General features: G+C 44.6%; 1 protein-coding gene across 2 annotated transcripts in view; it reads left to right on the top strand.

Annotated features, from left to right (window-relative positions):
- The window catches only part of MAP2K5 (mitogen-activated protein kinase kinase 5), a 115,400-nt gene that overhangs the window by 78,384 nt on the left and 21,099 nt on the right, over positions 1-15,917 (top strand). The window contains exons 18-22 of one of the 2 annotated variants that reach the window (XM_041469112.1): positions 5,448-5,474; positions 5,790-5,829; positions 14,073-14,084; positions 14,704-14,718; positions 15,279-15,306. In XM_041469112.1, coding sequence (XP_041325046.1) covers positions 5,448-5,474; positions 5,790-5,829; positions 14,073-14,084; positions 14,704-14,718; positions 15,279-15,306 — 122 coding nt within the window. Of the gene's footprint in view, positions 1-5,447; positions 5,475-5,789; positions 5,830-6,436; positions 6,547-14,072; positions 14,085-14,703; positions 14,719-15,278; positions 15,307-15,917 lie in introns of those variants that run through there. The other variant, XM_041469111.1, reaches the window with a different exon arrangement.

Raw genomic sequence — 15,917 nt, 5'->3', positions numbered from 1 at the left:
CTTCTGCCAATCCCATGGAAATTTGGGGTTCATTCCTGAGAGCGCAACAGAACCCTCTGTGGGCAGTCCAGTGTCACAGGAGAGGATGGTGGTGCCTCAGCTTGGGTAGAGAACTCCCCTGATGAACCCAAATTTTTGTTGCTCTGGGTTACTCCCTTTCAGCTGTCCCTGGAGTTGTGACATCTGCAGTGATCACAGTTGATTTTGCAGCTCCTCAGAGGAAGAACTGAATTTTTTTAGACGGCTCAAAAAGTGAGACATTTCAGCAATCACCATTTTACCTGTTCATTTCCAAACCAGAAGGGACCTGCAGGGGTGTCCTCAGGAGCAGGGACAATCCTGATGGAAATTCATCTGCTCTTCAGCCCTGCTGCTGCTGGAGGCTCTCAGCTCCTCAGATTTGTTCCTCTGCTTTGTTCCTGGAAAGGTTTTCCATGCTGCAGGATTTGAGGGCAGTTGTGAGTGGAATGAGCACGGAGCATGGATGCGGGAGGGGTGGTGGTTATGGTGTCCTTGCTCTGTTTCCAGGTTCTTTTGGTCTCCCTGGATTTCTGACTGGCGGGGTTCTCCTCTGAACGTTCCCACAGCTCCCTGGGGATGCCCAGGCTGAGGCACAGGGAAGGAGGAGGGATCACCCAGGGTGGTTCAGCCTGTCCTTCCTGGACATCCCACCATGGTGTTTGTGGTTTTTTGGGGGGTTTGGACTTTGTTGGATCCCTCTGAGGATTCCATTATTTTCTTCCTGCTCAGTTGTGCTCATTTTCCCTCTCCCACGGTGTCCAATAAGTTCTCCTGCTGTTCCTCTCTGTTGTCATTTGGGTGACACCAAGCAAGAGCTGGGTGGACAAAACCCAGTTCTTTGTTTGGTGTCTGTTGGACCCTTCTTTGTTCTCCTCTCCCACTTTTTGTGGTGCTGGGAACAAGGCCTGCAGACAGGTTTGGAGTGATGGTTGGACTCTGACATCTTGGAGACCTTTTCCAACCTAAATCATTCCAAGATTTTCAACAGCAATTTGCTAAATTTGGGGTTATTTCTTTGTCCCTACTCCTGTTGACCAAGGGATGTGTTGTCAGGGTGTTCTGGTCCTACTCTGGTGTAGAAATTATTGCTGGGAGGAGTTGTTGTCACCACAATCCCTCCAACAGTGTGGAGCTTTCCGTGCCCACTTTGTTGAATTGTGTTTCTAAACTCTGGTAAAGAGATTTCTCTGAGAAGTGGCTGCAGTTCAATGGTGGATGAAATAATCTCTTTATATAAATTTGTTTGGAGACCTCGGGGAAAAGCAGCGTAATATAATTGTAAGAATATATTTAATATTAAGGTTGTTGTGAATTGTCTTTTTTATTCTGAAATAATTTTCTTCTTTTTTTTTAAATGTTTTGTGACAGTGATTGAAGTTTGCCATTTGCAAAATCCCCAGATGGGGATGGGGAAGGGTGTTTAGAACATCAGGAACAAATTAGGGGGGTCATTCTCATTGATTTGGTGCTTTGACTTCTTGCAGAAGTATCAGCAATTGCAATTTTGCAAGAAATTGTAAAATATATCTGAAGATCATCCTTTAATTTCACAGGAATTGTGGAATGGTGGTGAAGCCCTCATGGAAACCAGAATATTTAGGTATTCCTTTACCTTTATATCAGGGCAGAGATAAGGATTTAGTCAGTAAGACACAATGTTAGTTTTTGCTCTTAAATCTCAACCCTCATTTGTGCAGATGAAAAATAACTTCTATCTGCTTTTAAAATCCACAGGAAAATAAATGTTGTCGCATGAAGCCTCCCTTAAAAATCATAACTGTATGATTTGTTGGTAGATGGGTTTTTCTATTAAAAAAACACTATCAGGAGCTTGAAAAGCAGTATATATGTAAAGAGAAAATTTGTTAACTGCTATGGGAAGATCTAACCCTGGGTCACCTGCAAATCTCTCAAACAAGAGCTCCAGGGCAAGTCCTAATTCCAGGGAGTAAAAGCGAAAATTAAAGCTGTAGCTGGTGACTCCTCCAAGTTACCCGGGGTGGATTCATTTGAGTTTCCTTGATTGTGCTGGTGACTGCAATGTGAAGGGGATGGGAGAGGTCTTCTCAGCCTCCTCCCAGCCCAAGGATCTCCATGGAGACAGAAAAATAACCTGATGGTCGGTCAGAAGTTGCCTTTCATAACCAGAGGCATTCATTAAATAGGAGATGAAGCAGGAGACAAACTTTGGCATTTTTAACCAACCTTGGGGGGAAAAAAAAGTGCTTTTTGGAGATTGTGCTTTCTGGAGTGGATTATCCAGGTTCTGCTGGTGTTCCGTGGCCTGAGAAATACTCTGATAATGGGAGAGATTTATTGATTATTTCCCTGTTTCTGCAAATCATGAACTGTCACATGCAGTAGGTAAATCCACAGAAAATACAAGGCAGGTTCAAAAATATCAAATAGCAGAGCTATTTCTGCAGGTTCAGGCTGTTTCAGTTGCTTTTGGAAAGGTTGGAGAAGCTTCTGGGCAAGAGGTGTTGGTGATGGGCCGGGCTCAGAGATGGCTGAGAGAGTCTTGGTGCTGAGAGGCTAAAAATGACTTTTCTGACGGGGAATGATCGCGGAGTCTTGGAATGCTTTAGTTGGGAAAGGATCTTGAAGTTCAGCTTGTTCCACCCCTGCCATGACAGGGACACTTCCATCATCCCAGGCTGCTCCCAGCCCCAGTGTCCATCCTGGCCTTGGGCACTGCCAGGGATCCAGGGGCGGCCACAGCTGCTCTGGGAATTCCAGCCCAGCCAGGAATTCCTCGTTCCCAATCTCCCATCCACCCCTGTCCCCTGGCAGTGGGATCCATTCCCTGTGTCCTGTCCCTCCATCCCCTGTCCCCAGTCCCTCTCCAGCTCTCCTGGAGCTCTTTAGGGGCTCTGAGCTCTCCCTGGCTCCTTCCCTTCTCCAGGGGAACATTCCCAGCTCTCCCAAGGTGTCCTGGGATCCCTCAAGGTGAACCTGCCTCCAAAACCCCTCATCTCCCAGCAATGCACAAAATCCTGGCGCTTAGGGGAGGAGACAAAAACGGGACAACATTTTTGGAGGAGCCCTTTTGAAGCAGCTGTTAGTGCTCAGGAAAGCTGCTGCTTCCCTTTCCCTGAACTGTGGGCAGGAGGAGAAGCCCCGGCCGTAAAGTTGTCTGTGCTTGGCTTTGGTTTATGGTGGTTGAAGCTGCCCCGTAATGGGAGCTGGGAAAAAGGTAAACAACGTGGTCTGAGCAGTGAAAAATCTGCCTAATATAAACACAGCAAAGTTCAGCCCCGCTCCCGAGTTGAAAAATACGGCTGCAGCTTTGTGGAGGGAAGGGAGGAGCAGAGCGTGGCCTCACCAGCGATTTATCCAAGGCAGGGAGAAGAGGCAATCCATCTAGCTGGGGAGTCTCGGTGGCATTGCAGAGAGGAGAGCACAGGAGCTTTATTTAATTGAGAAAATGAATCAATTACAATGATGTTGCATCATCAGATGCGAGGGAAGCGGTGGCGATGTCGTTACACCGGGTAACAGTGTTAAAAAGTAATTGAGTGTCTTAAGCGTTTTGAATCAATTCCAGGTAGTGGCACAGCTACCTCAATGCAAAATTTATGAAGATGATCTCCAAATAATTTGTTGCCATCAGAATTGTGTAATAAAGGCTGGTAACGACGTGTGTGGGAGCAGGGCCACGGCTGGGCCGGGCTCCGGCGGAGCCGCCGGTGTCACGGGGAGAATTCCCTAACACTTGGATTTGTGTTGCTTGATTTTTCATTAGGAGGGCTGAGTGCTTTTATTAGAAATGATATTTTAAATCTTGCTCTGGAATTGGATGTAATCATACCCGTGTTGGGGCCGCTCCGTGTGACCCCACCTCGATTCCTTTCCCTGACAAGAGCTATTTTTCCAGGAAGGAAATGTGACTGATGATCTGTTTGGCTAAAAACTGTTCCTGTGCTCTAATGTAAAGAAGCTCCAAATCATCCCTATTGAATAAGCTCAGTCTATTTTGTCATTTAACATCTGGAAGTGAAGTAGGGGAAAAAAAAAAAAAAAGGTTTTTATAGCTGTGGAATATTTTGCTTATTAGCAAAACCAGCAGATTTATTCTGTTGAATTGTAATAGATGAAGACTGATGATTAAAAAATATAATGGGCTGCTTCTGCCGATTTACTATTGTATTTTCCTCCTTGGAAAAAATAGAATTATACTCAGGAACTTTATGTTTGTGTGCTGCTGATTCAGTAAAAAAGACTTGAGGTGTGTAACACCAGCTATTTCCTTGGTGCTGGTCTTCACCCTCCTCCTCTCTGTCGCATTTACTGCTGGAAAAGTGTTCCTGGAGGAGCCTGCCCCTGCCTGGGGATGGGGAAAGAGCTCCCAAAGCTGCTGGGAGCCCAAAGTCATCATCCTGGCAAGGGAGAGTATGGAATGGAAGGGGCAAGGCAAAGGAATGGGGTTGGAAAAGAACATTTTCGTGTTCTGTTTGCATCACGATTACGTTGGGCTGCCAACAACTTTGTGTGTGTTGGGGAAAAACAGGTGATGGATTACCCCAGCCATCAGAAACGGGGTGCATTGCGAAGTGCTGGGAGAGCAGCGCCCCAAAATTCAGTGTTTTACACCAAGTCCCTGCTCTGTGCTTTGTGTTTCGTTCTTTGTGTCGGGATCCTGCCTTTGTTTCTTTTTTTTCATCGAGGGGAATGTGGGTCAGGAGATTTTGCAGCTCTCGAAGCAGTGGGAGGGTCTGTTACTGCAAACTGTGGGTGGATTTCTCCCCCGGGTTGCTCAGAAATTCAGAAAGGCTCGGAGATAAATCTTCCTTTTCAGTTTGAAACAACGCAAAGTTCACCAAACTTCCCCATCTCGTAGATGGTGGTGCTCTACTCAGAGTCCAAGGAAAACTGGATAAAAAACTTGGGGAAAAGTGGAGTGTTAAAGGCTTTCCTGAGCAGCAGTAGATACTTCAACCACATAATTAAAGTTTTCTTCACAAAAAAGGGATTGTGAGCAGAGCCTGGCAGTAATCCAAAATTCTAATTTCTGACTATGATTTAATTTCAATTTTAAATAAATCGGTTTTTAATTTAAAAAGAGTGAGCTTCATAACATTAGCAATGATTGCAACATTAAGCCCAGTGTTCACAATCTAGCAATATAAAACATTATTTATATCTGAATCGTAAACAGCCTTTTGAAATGGATTATGGTTTTTCTTCCTATTCTAATACAACCTGGAGGGTACTAAAAAGTGTTGTGTGAAATTAACATTCTGCTGACTTTCGCCTATAAATGAGAAGCGAGCTATTAACATTTGTGTATTTTCATTATGTAAATTGTGTTAACACATGCCCACAAATTGCCACCAGCGATGCAATAATTTTCTCTCAGTGATCATAATGTGTCCAAGTGAGTCATTTTGATTATGACATGCTAATTACATATTGTCTTTTTTCAGATTCAGAAAAACCAGGGATCTTTAATGGTAAGCTTTATGAGTTCAGAAAAAAATTCACTTTTCTTTTTCCTGATGGCTGCTCCCTCTGCATGCTTGAATGCCTTGTTTTAAACTTAGCAAATTGCATTTTGAAGAAAATGCAAACCTTTAACTGCCTGTATTAGATTAGGTACCATTAGAAATAATAGAACATCCTGAGCATCAATGTTTTGATAAGAGTTTGCTGCCATTGATTAATCTTGCTATATTTTATTGCATTAATGATTTTTTCTTTCCACTCCACTGTAAAGATATTGCATATAGTCTAATACTTTTTTTCCCCCTCTCTCCTTGCCATTGCAGCCTCTCCAGTTATTGCAGTGCATTGTTGATGAGGTGAGTCGTCGTCTTATGTGCTTTCACTCCTAAAGTCATTCCTAATGGAGTGGAAAGCTTATATTTTGTTTCCTAATGAAGCACAATGCCCAACATCCTCCCCAGCACAAGTTGCAGCTTGGAGCTCTCACACATGAACTGGCCTGGTCCCACTCTCTGCTGGTTTTCTGCTCTAAATATTGAGTTTATCCAAGATTTGGGTGTCTCACAAGGCAGGGCTCGGAGCTGCCGGGGTCCTGGAGCCTCAGCCTCGTCGTGGGAGTTGTTCCTCTGATGAGCTGGGACAGGGACAACCAAATCTTCAATGGGGGCATGTTTAAGGAGGTTTTGATGGGCAAAAAGGGCATTTTAACAAGGAGAGAAAATGAGGGGTAAGCAGGAGAGCACCTGAATGCCACCCAAACATTTTTATTCAACCAGAAGGCCACAATAAAATACTGGGATGCAGGAGATGCAGGTGTGAGCAGGAGACTGGATTTCAGTGGCAAAACATCACGTTTCTGGAGTGAAAGACTCCTTGTATCTCCCACATCCCTTCCCAGCTGAGCTGTAGCAGGAGCCAACCCAACTCTGAACAATGAGGAGATAGCTGAGGGCAGACCTCTGTCTTCTAGACGCTTGAAAATTATTCCAGAATCCTTGAGAACGCGGAAAATTTTTTCTCCCTGAAAAAAAAGCAGATCCAAGCCAAGAGACTGAAATCTCTTCAATAGCTGTATCACCACTTGGATCCTTTATTAAAGGCTGCAAACGGTGTGCTGTTAAAAAACAGGAGTTTGCTTCATTTTTAATGTTTATGAGGTGGTACTGCTAATTAGGGAGTTCCATCAGGAAAAGAGGAGATGCCACTCTCTAAAGACTTGCCTCAGCCTCTAGCAGGAGGTCATTTCCAGCTCCTCAGGTTGAGTTCTGGGTGCTGATGTGTCTAAAACCTGTCTGAAGCCATCCAGCTGCTTCCAGCTTGTCCCTGTCTCTTTTGTTGAGCTTGGGATGAGCCAAGTCCTCCTTTCTGTTGTCTCCAGCTGCCTGGGCTCACCTCAGCGAGCACTTCTGTCCTTCTGGTAGGGAATGACTTGGTGGCTGAGCTGAACTTCTTCCTAAAGTGGCATTTGGGCCTTGAGGGGTGCAGTTACATTAAAACGAGTAAAGATCCTCTGTGTCGAGAGAAGTTTTCCCAGTGTCTCCTTGCCCTGGCTCTTGGTGGAGATCTGGTTCTTTGGGAGCTTTTTAGGGAATTCTGTTTCTTTAACCTCTTCCATCCGTCATTATTCCTCTTACACAGACCTTTGGTTGAGCTGTGGATATTCCAGAGCACCAGAGGTGTCATTGCCACCAGCAAAAGGCCCTCTCCATCCTCAAGGAGGTCAGTTAAAGACAACCATGTGCTCTGCTGCTGCACAAATCCCTTTTAAATGGGTGCTGCTGCCTGAATCTGAGCTCACTGTTCTGAAGCACAGCCCCAAGGAGCTCATGTTGGGGTGGATTATTGGACTTGATGATCTTAGAGATCTTTTCCAACCTAAAGGATTCTGTGACCTTCTGGCAGCTTTCATGTCTCCTCAGGATCAGAACTGCTCCAGCCTTCTCACAAAAACTTCAGCCAGGGGGCTTTGTGCAGGCTGTAAACATCTGAGTACCTTCACCAGTGGCATTTTGGTATTTTTTAGATTTTTTTTTTATGTTCCACAGCAAGTGAAATCATCATTCTCCTGAGGTGGTGCTCAGTGTGGGCTGTTAAAGCTCCAGGTGACAGCTCAGCTGAAAGTTCTTTAAGCTTCAATCCCTTTGTTCTGAACAGACTCGATGTCAGAATGGGAATATTCAGAATTAGAAATCCTGGTTTTCTAAGACTGGTTATTCTGGGTCAGATTTTCCCCTTGGCTCTAAGGAGGTCTTAAAATTCCCTCAGTCCTTCCCCTGGTGCCAGCTAAAACTTCAGAGCCTGATCCAGGAGAACCTAGAGATGTTTTAAAGTGATGAAATTGAGATGTTTATTCTCTCTGCTTGTTGCTTATTGTATTTGTGGTGGTGGGATTTGGTAGAACTTCCACCAAAACACATCAGGAATCCAAGCTAATATTAATTCATAGGATTAATTAATTCGACTGCCCAGAGAAGCTGTGGCTGCCCCATCCCTGGAACTGTCCAAGGCCAGGTTGGATGGAGCTTGGGGCAGCCTGGGATAGTGGACACTGTGGAATAAAAATTTCTTGGGAAGTTTTAGGTTTTCTGCAGTAGTGAGATTTTTGGAGCTGGTTTTAAACTCTTAGTGACATACGTGAAACACAGTGGGTCACTTTGGCAGTTTGAGAAGTGTATTTTTTCGTTTTCTAGGACTCACAGAAAGGATGAATGAGCCATTTGAGAAGCAGGACAATTGAACCAAAACCAGCCAGGCACAGTGGTTCCTCTGAAATCACAGCAAACCGTGCCTGATGGGTTTTGTTGAGAAATGATCTTATGGGGCTGCTAATGGCATCGGGGCTGGGATTATTTTTTAATGGCAGAATTAGTGAGGAGCATTGTGGGGATGGGATAAACATGCCTGCCAGAACCTTTATTTTTTACCATGTGGTGCCTTAGAGTGAGCTCTGATCCAGCTCCAAATAAGCCACGCTCATTTAAGCACCAATCCTAATTGGAGCAGAGTCTCCCACCATGACAAGATCCCTGCTCCTGGCCCAAAGATGGGATGGTCTGGCTGCTCATGGAGCTCCTCCTGCCACAGCCAGCAGTAAAGGCAGGCTGCTGTTATTTGGGATGTTGGATGTTCCAGCGCTGGGCTGAGTTTGTCTCCAGCTCCAGGAAATGCGGCGTGGGAAGCGCAGATGATTCCCCTTGGGAGGGACACGCCTTGCTGGGTGTGTGAGCCCTTCCAGAGCGCTCCACATGAGGGATGGAGAGGGGCTGGAGGCAGGAGCCTGCCTGGGAAGATGTCCTGGATGTGCCCCTGTTGTTCATGGTGGTACAGCCAAAAAACTTGCCATGGAAGATGGCTGTGCTTCCAAAGCAATAGGTGCGGTTTCAAACGATTCCTAAAAGTTTTTGGTGTCAGAATCTGTTCCAGATACACAAAAAGAGTAGAACTAGGAATTAGAAATGCAAACCCCAGAGCCCCAGGAGCAGCTGAGGGAGCCTGGAGAAAAGGAGGCTCAGGGGGGCCCTTCTGGCTCTGCACAACTCCAGACAAGAGGGAACGGCCTCAGGCTGGGCCAGGGGAGGTTTCGTTTGGATATTGGGAAAAATTTCTTTGTGGAGAAGGTTGTGAAGCACTGGAGCAGGCTGCCAAGGCAGTGGTGGAGTCACCATCCCTGGAAATGTTCAAAAAAGTGTGGATGTGGCACTTGGGGACAAGGTTCAGTGGTGAGTGTGGAGGTGCTGGGTTGGCAGCTGGACTCTGTGACCTTGAAGGTCTTTTCCACCTTTGATAATTCCATGATTCTGTGACTGGAGAAATGTAGGTGTTGACTCTGAAACCTAAATATTATAGGTAGAATCCATAGGTTTTTAACATTCTCACTTCTCAGTCTCACAATTTCCCTTTTATTTTCTCTTGGGCTGACAGAAGAAATCCTGCCTGGTCCTTGCTCAGCCTCCAGATCTCCAGCAACATCCCAAAAAACCCACCTGTCCTCTTAAGTGTTCTGATATCTGCAAGGGTCACTTAGGAAATCAAATTCCACTTCCAAATTCCAAGAACTGTAACATTGATCATAATTCTGCATTTTCCTTTTGATGCCTTAGAAATTCTCAGTGTGAAAGGTAAATGAGGCAGGTCTGCATTCCCAGTTTGCTAACTGGTGGGTTACTGGGTTCTGCACCTCTGCAGAAAATGTGGGATTAGGTTTTTCAGGAAAATCAGAGCTCTGTTCATAGTATTTTTTTTGCATCCCTTGAAGTAGGTTGACATTATTTTCAAGGCCCTTCCAACTGTAGGTACTTACTTCACTGTTATCTTGCTGTCAGAATATGTTAGTAGGAAATCACTGTTCAGAATCATTTAGGTTGGAAAATACCTCTAAAGTCACCAATTCAACCTGTATTCCAGCTGCAGAATTCCTGACACCTTCTAAAGATGCCATTTTTGCTGCTCTCTGCTCAGCTCAGCACTCCCTGAAGGGTTGCACATTGGGTGCAAAGATCCCAAAAGCCCAAACCCAGGAGCTTTGTGGTTTTCAGCATTTCAGCTTCCCATCCTTTGGATCCCGTGGCTTTAGAGGTGTCTGCTCTGCTTCTGGTGAAGGTTGGACAGACAGAAAGCTGGAATACATCCTGTAGGGTCCTTTAAATATTCCTTAAGCTCTGCAGGGCTGTTTTGTTTAACCTTTATGTAGCTGGAGTGTCCCTTCTAGGAAAACAATTCCTGCCAGCCCCTGGAGCACTTTGGGCTCCAGCTCTGTAGTTAAACATCAGCTCTGCTTTCCAACCTTCTCTTCTTCCTCACCTGAGAGAAATTAATTTTGGTTCCAAAGGTGCCGTGGCTTGTCTCACTGTAATTGTGATTTAAGTGTTGCTTTTGGGTTATTTGTTTTTAATTGTATTGGATGAGGGAGGAAAAGGACTAGATTTTTGCAGTTTTAAATGATTGTGTTATTTCAATTCCAGCAGAAGCTCAGGGAGGGGAGACTTCCAAGAGCAAATCCTGGTTTGTACAAACAGGAGGCAGCATTGCAAAACCTGCCTGGTTGAACAAGCCAGGCAGAAATTGAGAAGAAAAATTAATTAGTTGTCCTCATGATTCCTTAGCCTGATAGCTTCATGAGTAAGCAGAGAGAAGCTTTCCATGAGTTTCTTGAGCATTTCTGTGAAGTGCCCCCACAGAGATACTTGGTCTCACAAGACTGCAGTTTAATCTAGCTCAAGGACTTTCCAAACTCCACAAATCAAAGACCTCTTTTTTTTTTTTTCCTTTTTTTTTTTTTTTGTCTCTTTTTAAATCCTTACTCCAGAAACATTTAAGAGCTGGTGGGGTGTTAACGCTGAGCTGTGAAGCATTTCAGTGTCAATATGTTTTCAGATTTTCCTGTGGAAAAAAACTAACTTGCACTTAATCCATGTTTTCTGTATAGTTGTTCCTATTATCTTTTTTTTTTTTTTTTTGAATGGGGTTAAATATTCCTCTCTACTTATTGGAATAGCCTTAAAAATTCCCAGGATGTTCAGCTTGACCAAATAACATGAGGAGGGTTCCTGAATTCCTCCACCTTAATAAATCCATGCTGCATTTTGCTCCTGCTGTAAATGCAGTAAAAAAAAAAAAAACCTCCAAAAAGCTCAGAATGAAGCAAGGTTTGATTTAATTTCTTTTCTTTAGGAATTTCTCTTTAGGTTCTCAGATACTGATTTAAATGTAGGAAACCTGGAAATTTCTGGCGTTTTGGAGATTTCCATAGGTTATACACATGTGTGTATGTTTACCCAAACCTACAATAATTTGTTTTGTGGATAAGCTGGTTTAAGGAATAGTTTTATGGAGACAGAAACTGTGACCTTACCAGTGTATGAGATTCAGAGACTTCTACAGGAACAAGGTAAAACCACAGGTAGGAATTGCTGAATAATTACCTTTAGACCAACCTGAGCAAGAACCTTCCCAGGAGAACAAGCTCATTTAATGGTTCCTAAAACTCAATCTTGTGGATGTCAATGGTCATGCTTGATTATTTGCAGCGGTGTTTTATGAAAAAGCAATAAAAATGCATCGGGAGGGTGCAGGGGAGGGAAGGGAACAACAAATGGGTTGAGTTTTTTGCCAGGTCCCCTCGGTGTGTGGCTGTGTGTGTCTGGCTGCCCAAACCTGCCGTGCTCTGCTGCCTGATGAGCGACAGGAGAGCAGCCAGGAGAGGGAGGAATTCTTGGGTTGTTGGAGAGAAAAAGCAATTACACTTCTGGCGGAAGGATTAACCTGTTTTTGCAGGCCCTTCAGAGGCACAGAGCCTGGCTGGTGCCTTTTTGGGACTACCTAAAAACAGAGGTCAGACAAAAGTAAGGGAATAAAAATCAGTGGTGTTTATTGAAGGGCCTTCAGGTACATTTAGGACGTTCCTACACCCAAAAAAATGGACCACAGGTTTTCACACTTTTCTAAGTTTGGTCCCTTCCTACACCCAAAAAAATGGACCGCAGGTTTTCACACTTTCCTAAGTTTGGTCCATTTGCATATTGGGGGTTAATCTTCCAATTACAGCTTCAGGTAATGAAGGAATTTACCCCAAGTTTGCTCTCCCCAGCTCCCTTTTGTTTCCATCTCTCAGAGCCCGAGGCAGTGAGGTGTCCTTGATTGCCTGGCCTAGAGAGGAATTGTTGTGTCTGCCCAAAGTGGGAAAGCAGCACACTGTACATGGAGTTTTGAGTTATACACTGAAGAATTGCAGGATTATAAATACATGAAAAATATAAAAGCTGAAACCCTAAAAATTTTAAATATAAAAAGCTAAAAATCTTAAAAGCATATATATATATATGTATAAAAGAGCTAAAAATCTAAGCCATCGTGGCAAGGGGAGAAAGTGCCATGTCTCCCATACTCTGAATTATTCCTGCTCTTAATCACTTCTCTCCTCCCTTTTTCTGGGCTCTGAAAAATATCCCCCAGTAGCTACAACCAAATAACCCCAATACCCACTGGCTTATTTAACCAGAGCACCCACCCACGTTCCCAGCAGAGGAATTCTGCTCTTCCCAGGAATTGGAGGAGCAGCCAGCTGGAAGAGGAGCTGGTCCTCAGGAGGTTTTGAGGTTTTGAGGTAGGCTGTGCCTTGGGGATGAAACATTGGCCTTTGCTCCTTGCCCGTGCCCAGCTCCAGCTCTGCAGATAAACGAGTTTCCTGTGCACACAGAACTTCACACCGAGATGCCCCCACGGATCATTTGTCACTTTTGGCACCTGCTACTGAGAAAAGAGCAAGAGGTGCAGAGATGTAATCATCCTTCACCTTCCTGCCCGGGGTGGGAGCCGAGCAGGAACAATCCAGGAATTCTTTCAAGTCCAGGCCTCGGAGCCACCTCCAGCCACCGCTGGCTGCTGCCAACTTGTTACTTGTCAGAAATCCTCTGCATTAGGGCTCTTCAGGCCTTTTGAAGTAGATTGGCTGGAAAGGCAGAAATAGATTTTTTTTGTTGTTGTTTTATATAGAGATATTGTTTTAGGGATGCTGTGGAAGAAAGTTGTAAGAGTAAATCAAAAGTCGGGCTTTGATTTTGTTTTTTATATAGAGAGTGAGGTTTTTTTAGGAATGTTGTGGAAGAAAGTTGGTCTGGAAGGAGTAAGTCTAATTTGGGAAATGGATTTTGTTTATATATGTATAGATTTTTTTTTTTTTTTTTTTTGTGGAAGAAAAGTGTCCTTGTAAGAGTAAATCTGAGTTTGTACAATAATGTCATTCACTCTCATTGTAGCCAAAGACCATTCATTTAAGAGTTGGACTTGGTGATCCTTATGGTTCCCTCCAACTCACCATTTTCTGGGAACTACAGTGCATTTATTACCTGTAATTGCACCTGGCAGCATGTATGGTGCATCTAAAACTTATCTTTCTAAAAAAAAAAAAAAAAAAATTAAAAATCACTATATGGCCACAAAATTAAATGCAACTACTGTAGAAAAGTAAATACATTTTTTGAAAGCTTTAGTACGAGAGAAGCCTAAAAATTCTGTAATTCTAGAGGTTTTGGAGGCTGAAGTGATAAGGCAGGAAGGCTTTGCAGAGCCCAGGCATTATTTATGAGATGCTGCCATTTCAGCATCCGTGCAGGAGCCAGGACAGGAGCCCAGAGGAGATGCTCGTTCCACAGGCAGGGAGCGCCGGGGGACCCCGAGCACGGAGGAGCTGGGGTTTGCTTTGCTGGGTTCTGGTAACTTCCCTCCTGTGGCCGTGGAGCCACAGGACCATGGCAGCTCCTTCTGCACAAGCAGAGCTGAGGGGAAAGATTGAACAGGAACATTTAACCCTTCCCAGAGCAGCAGGAACGAAGCCTGCTCGGTTTTGGGCAGCCTCTGTTGGTGGCAGGTTCTTGCAGGACGTGCTGGTGGCAGTTGTCCGTCGTTCCATCTGTGGGGCTGGCCCCAAGGGATGAGGAACGTGGGTTTGATCCCAAGTTTTCCATCACCACCCTGATGGCATCACTCCAACTTTTCTCCTGTTTCCTCACTCACTGTGCACAGCTGGTTTGGAGAAATCAGAGGCTGCTCTTGTCTCCTCCTGCAGCAGATCCCAGTGGTGGAAATGTTCCTTGGATGCTTAGGGAAAGCTGTGATTCCTGGTTTTCCACTTAGGGAGCTTGTGGGATTTCTCCTGCGGAAGGATGTGATAAATCTCAGGCATTTAAATATGTTCTGAGAAATATTTCACTCTCAAGGAATTGTGTGTTGGGTAAGACCTCTGAAGGTGTGGAAAGCCTGAAGGTTTTTGGTGTTTGTTGCCAGTCAGGAATGACTCCCAAATTTCACGGGCCTGAGAGTGTTTCCAAAACAAAATAAGCAGCTCCAGACTGTATCTGTTGAATTTTCTTCTTGAGGTTATCCATGTAAACCTGAAAATTGGACAGGAAAAGGAGGAAGGTACCTTATTCATGTTTATTTGTGGATTTGTTGAGCATTGTTTATTTCCTGAGCCTCAGTAGCATCTGTGCCACTGTTCTGCTTAGGGAGAGCAAACAGAGCAGGAGAAGTTCCAAATAATCAGTTGGAGGAGTGAGTGAGGATAATGCTGGGATCTGTAATTCAAGCTCATACTGCAAAGGTTCCAGAGGATTGGCTTCTGGACATGCTCTTAGGATGTTCTTTCTTCCTTTGTTCAGACCTCTGAGGGGAAAAAAGGAAGATCCAGATCCTGATGTTATTGCTGCCTTTGAAAGAGAGATTTCGGGAGGGATTGTTCAGCACGCTCATTCTCAGGTCTTCATTTGGATAATGTGGCTTCCCCTGACTCCAGGGAAGTCAATAAGGTTTATACCAGAGCTCTGGCACTCTATAAATTAAATATTAGGAGCAGTGTTTGAAGTTTAAAGCCCTCCCTCCTCCTCCAGCTCGGATTTTCTGCCGCTGTGCTTTTGTCTTTCTGCCTGAGCACCTTGCTGACAAGTGCTAATAACAAAATGCCAAGAGAGGGTCCAGTCGGAGTTACCACCCATTAAACATTCTGAACTTGTCCTTTTGCTCATAGATTGTGCATAATTAATAATTAAACGGTTGCAGTTGTAATGGGTTGACCTCCTTGAACTGTTCATTATTCACAAGGCAAAGGCATCACTCAAACTTTTTTCCTCTTGCCCTTCCCTCGCTCGGTGTGCACAGCTGGCTTGGAGAAATCAGAGGCTGCTCTTGTCTTCTGCAGCAGATCCCAGTCATGGAAATACTGCTTGGGTCTTCTCCTGCAGCACATCCCAGCTGTGGAATTATTCCTTGGATTTTAGGAAAGCAGCTAGTCCTGGGAATAATTTTCCATGGGTCCTTAGATCCCTTTGTGTCTTCACTGCTGTTTTGGCATCATCCCTAGTATCAAGGTCTTTATGACACTGGTCAAAAGGTTTGGCAGTTCAGGAAAAGGAAAGAACCTTCTCCCAGTCAGAATTGAAAAGATCTGTTCCTCACTCCTTTAAAATCTTGGATTTCTGCTGTCTTTCCCTCTATAGTGTGAATTCATTTTGTGGGTGGGGAAATCAGGCAGATCACTGGGGTGCAGCAAATGTGACCATATTCCATCACTCAGGCTGGGTACAGATGTGTAGCTTTGCTTTATTTCCCTTTATTCCCATCTCTTGGAGTGTCAGACAACATCTGGGAAACCTCAGGATACCAAATAAGCTTTGTCTGCACATGCTGGGCTTGAGCAGCATGGTCTAGTGGAAGGTATCCTCAAGATTCAACCTTGGTTTCCTTGAGCCTCCCAAAAGGCTTTGCGTTTTTCAGGCAAATGTCTGATAAATCTGTGTCCACTAAAATCCTTGGGATGCTCCATCTCCTTTCCATCCTGAGATCCAGAGTGTGTTTATCTCCACCCTTCCACACCAAATCTCCTCCTCACCTCCTCAGAGCAAACCAGCCCAGGTGTGGCCATGGCCAGCAGATCAAATACCTGAATTAAACAGAAAAAT

Source organism: Pyrgilauda ruficollis, unplaced genomic scaffold (assembly GCF_017590135.1).
Source record: "Pyrgilauda ruficollis isolate IOZ18807 unplaced genomic scaffold, ASM1759013v1 scaffold23, whole genome shotgun sequence".
NCBI classification, from domain to species: Eukaryota; Metazoa; Chordata; class Aves; order Passeriformes; family Passeridae; genus Pyrgilauda; species Pyrgilauda ruficollis.
Note: the sequence above shows the minus strand (reverse complement) of the source record. Positions and strands in the feature narration are given on the sequence as shown.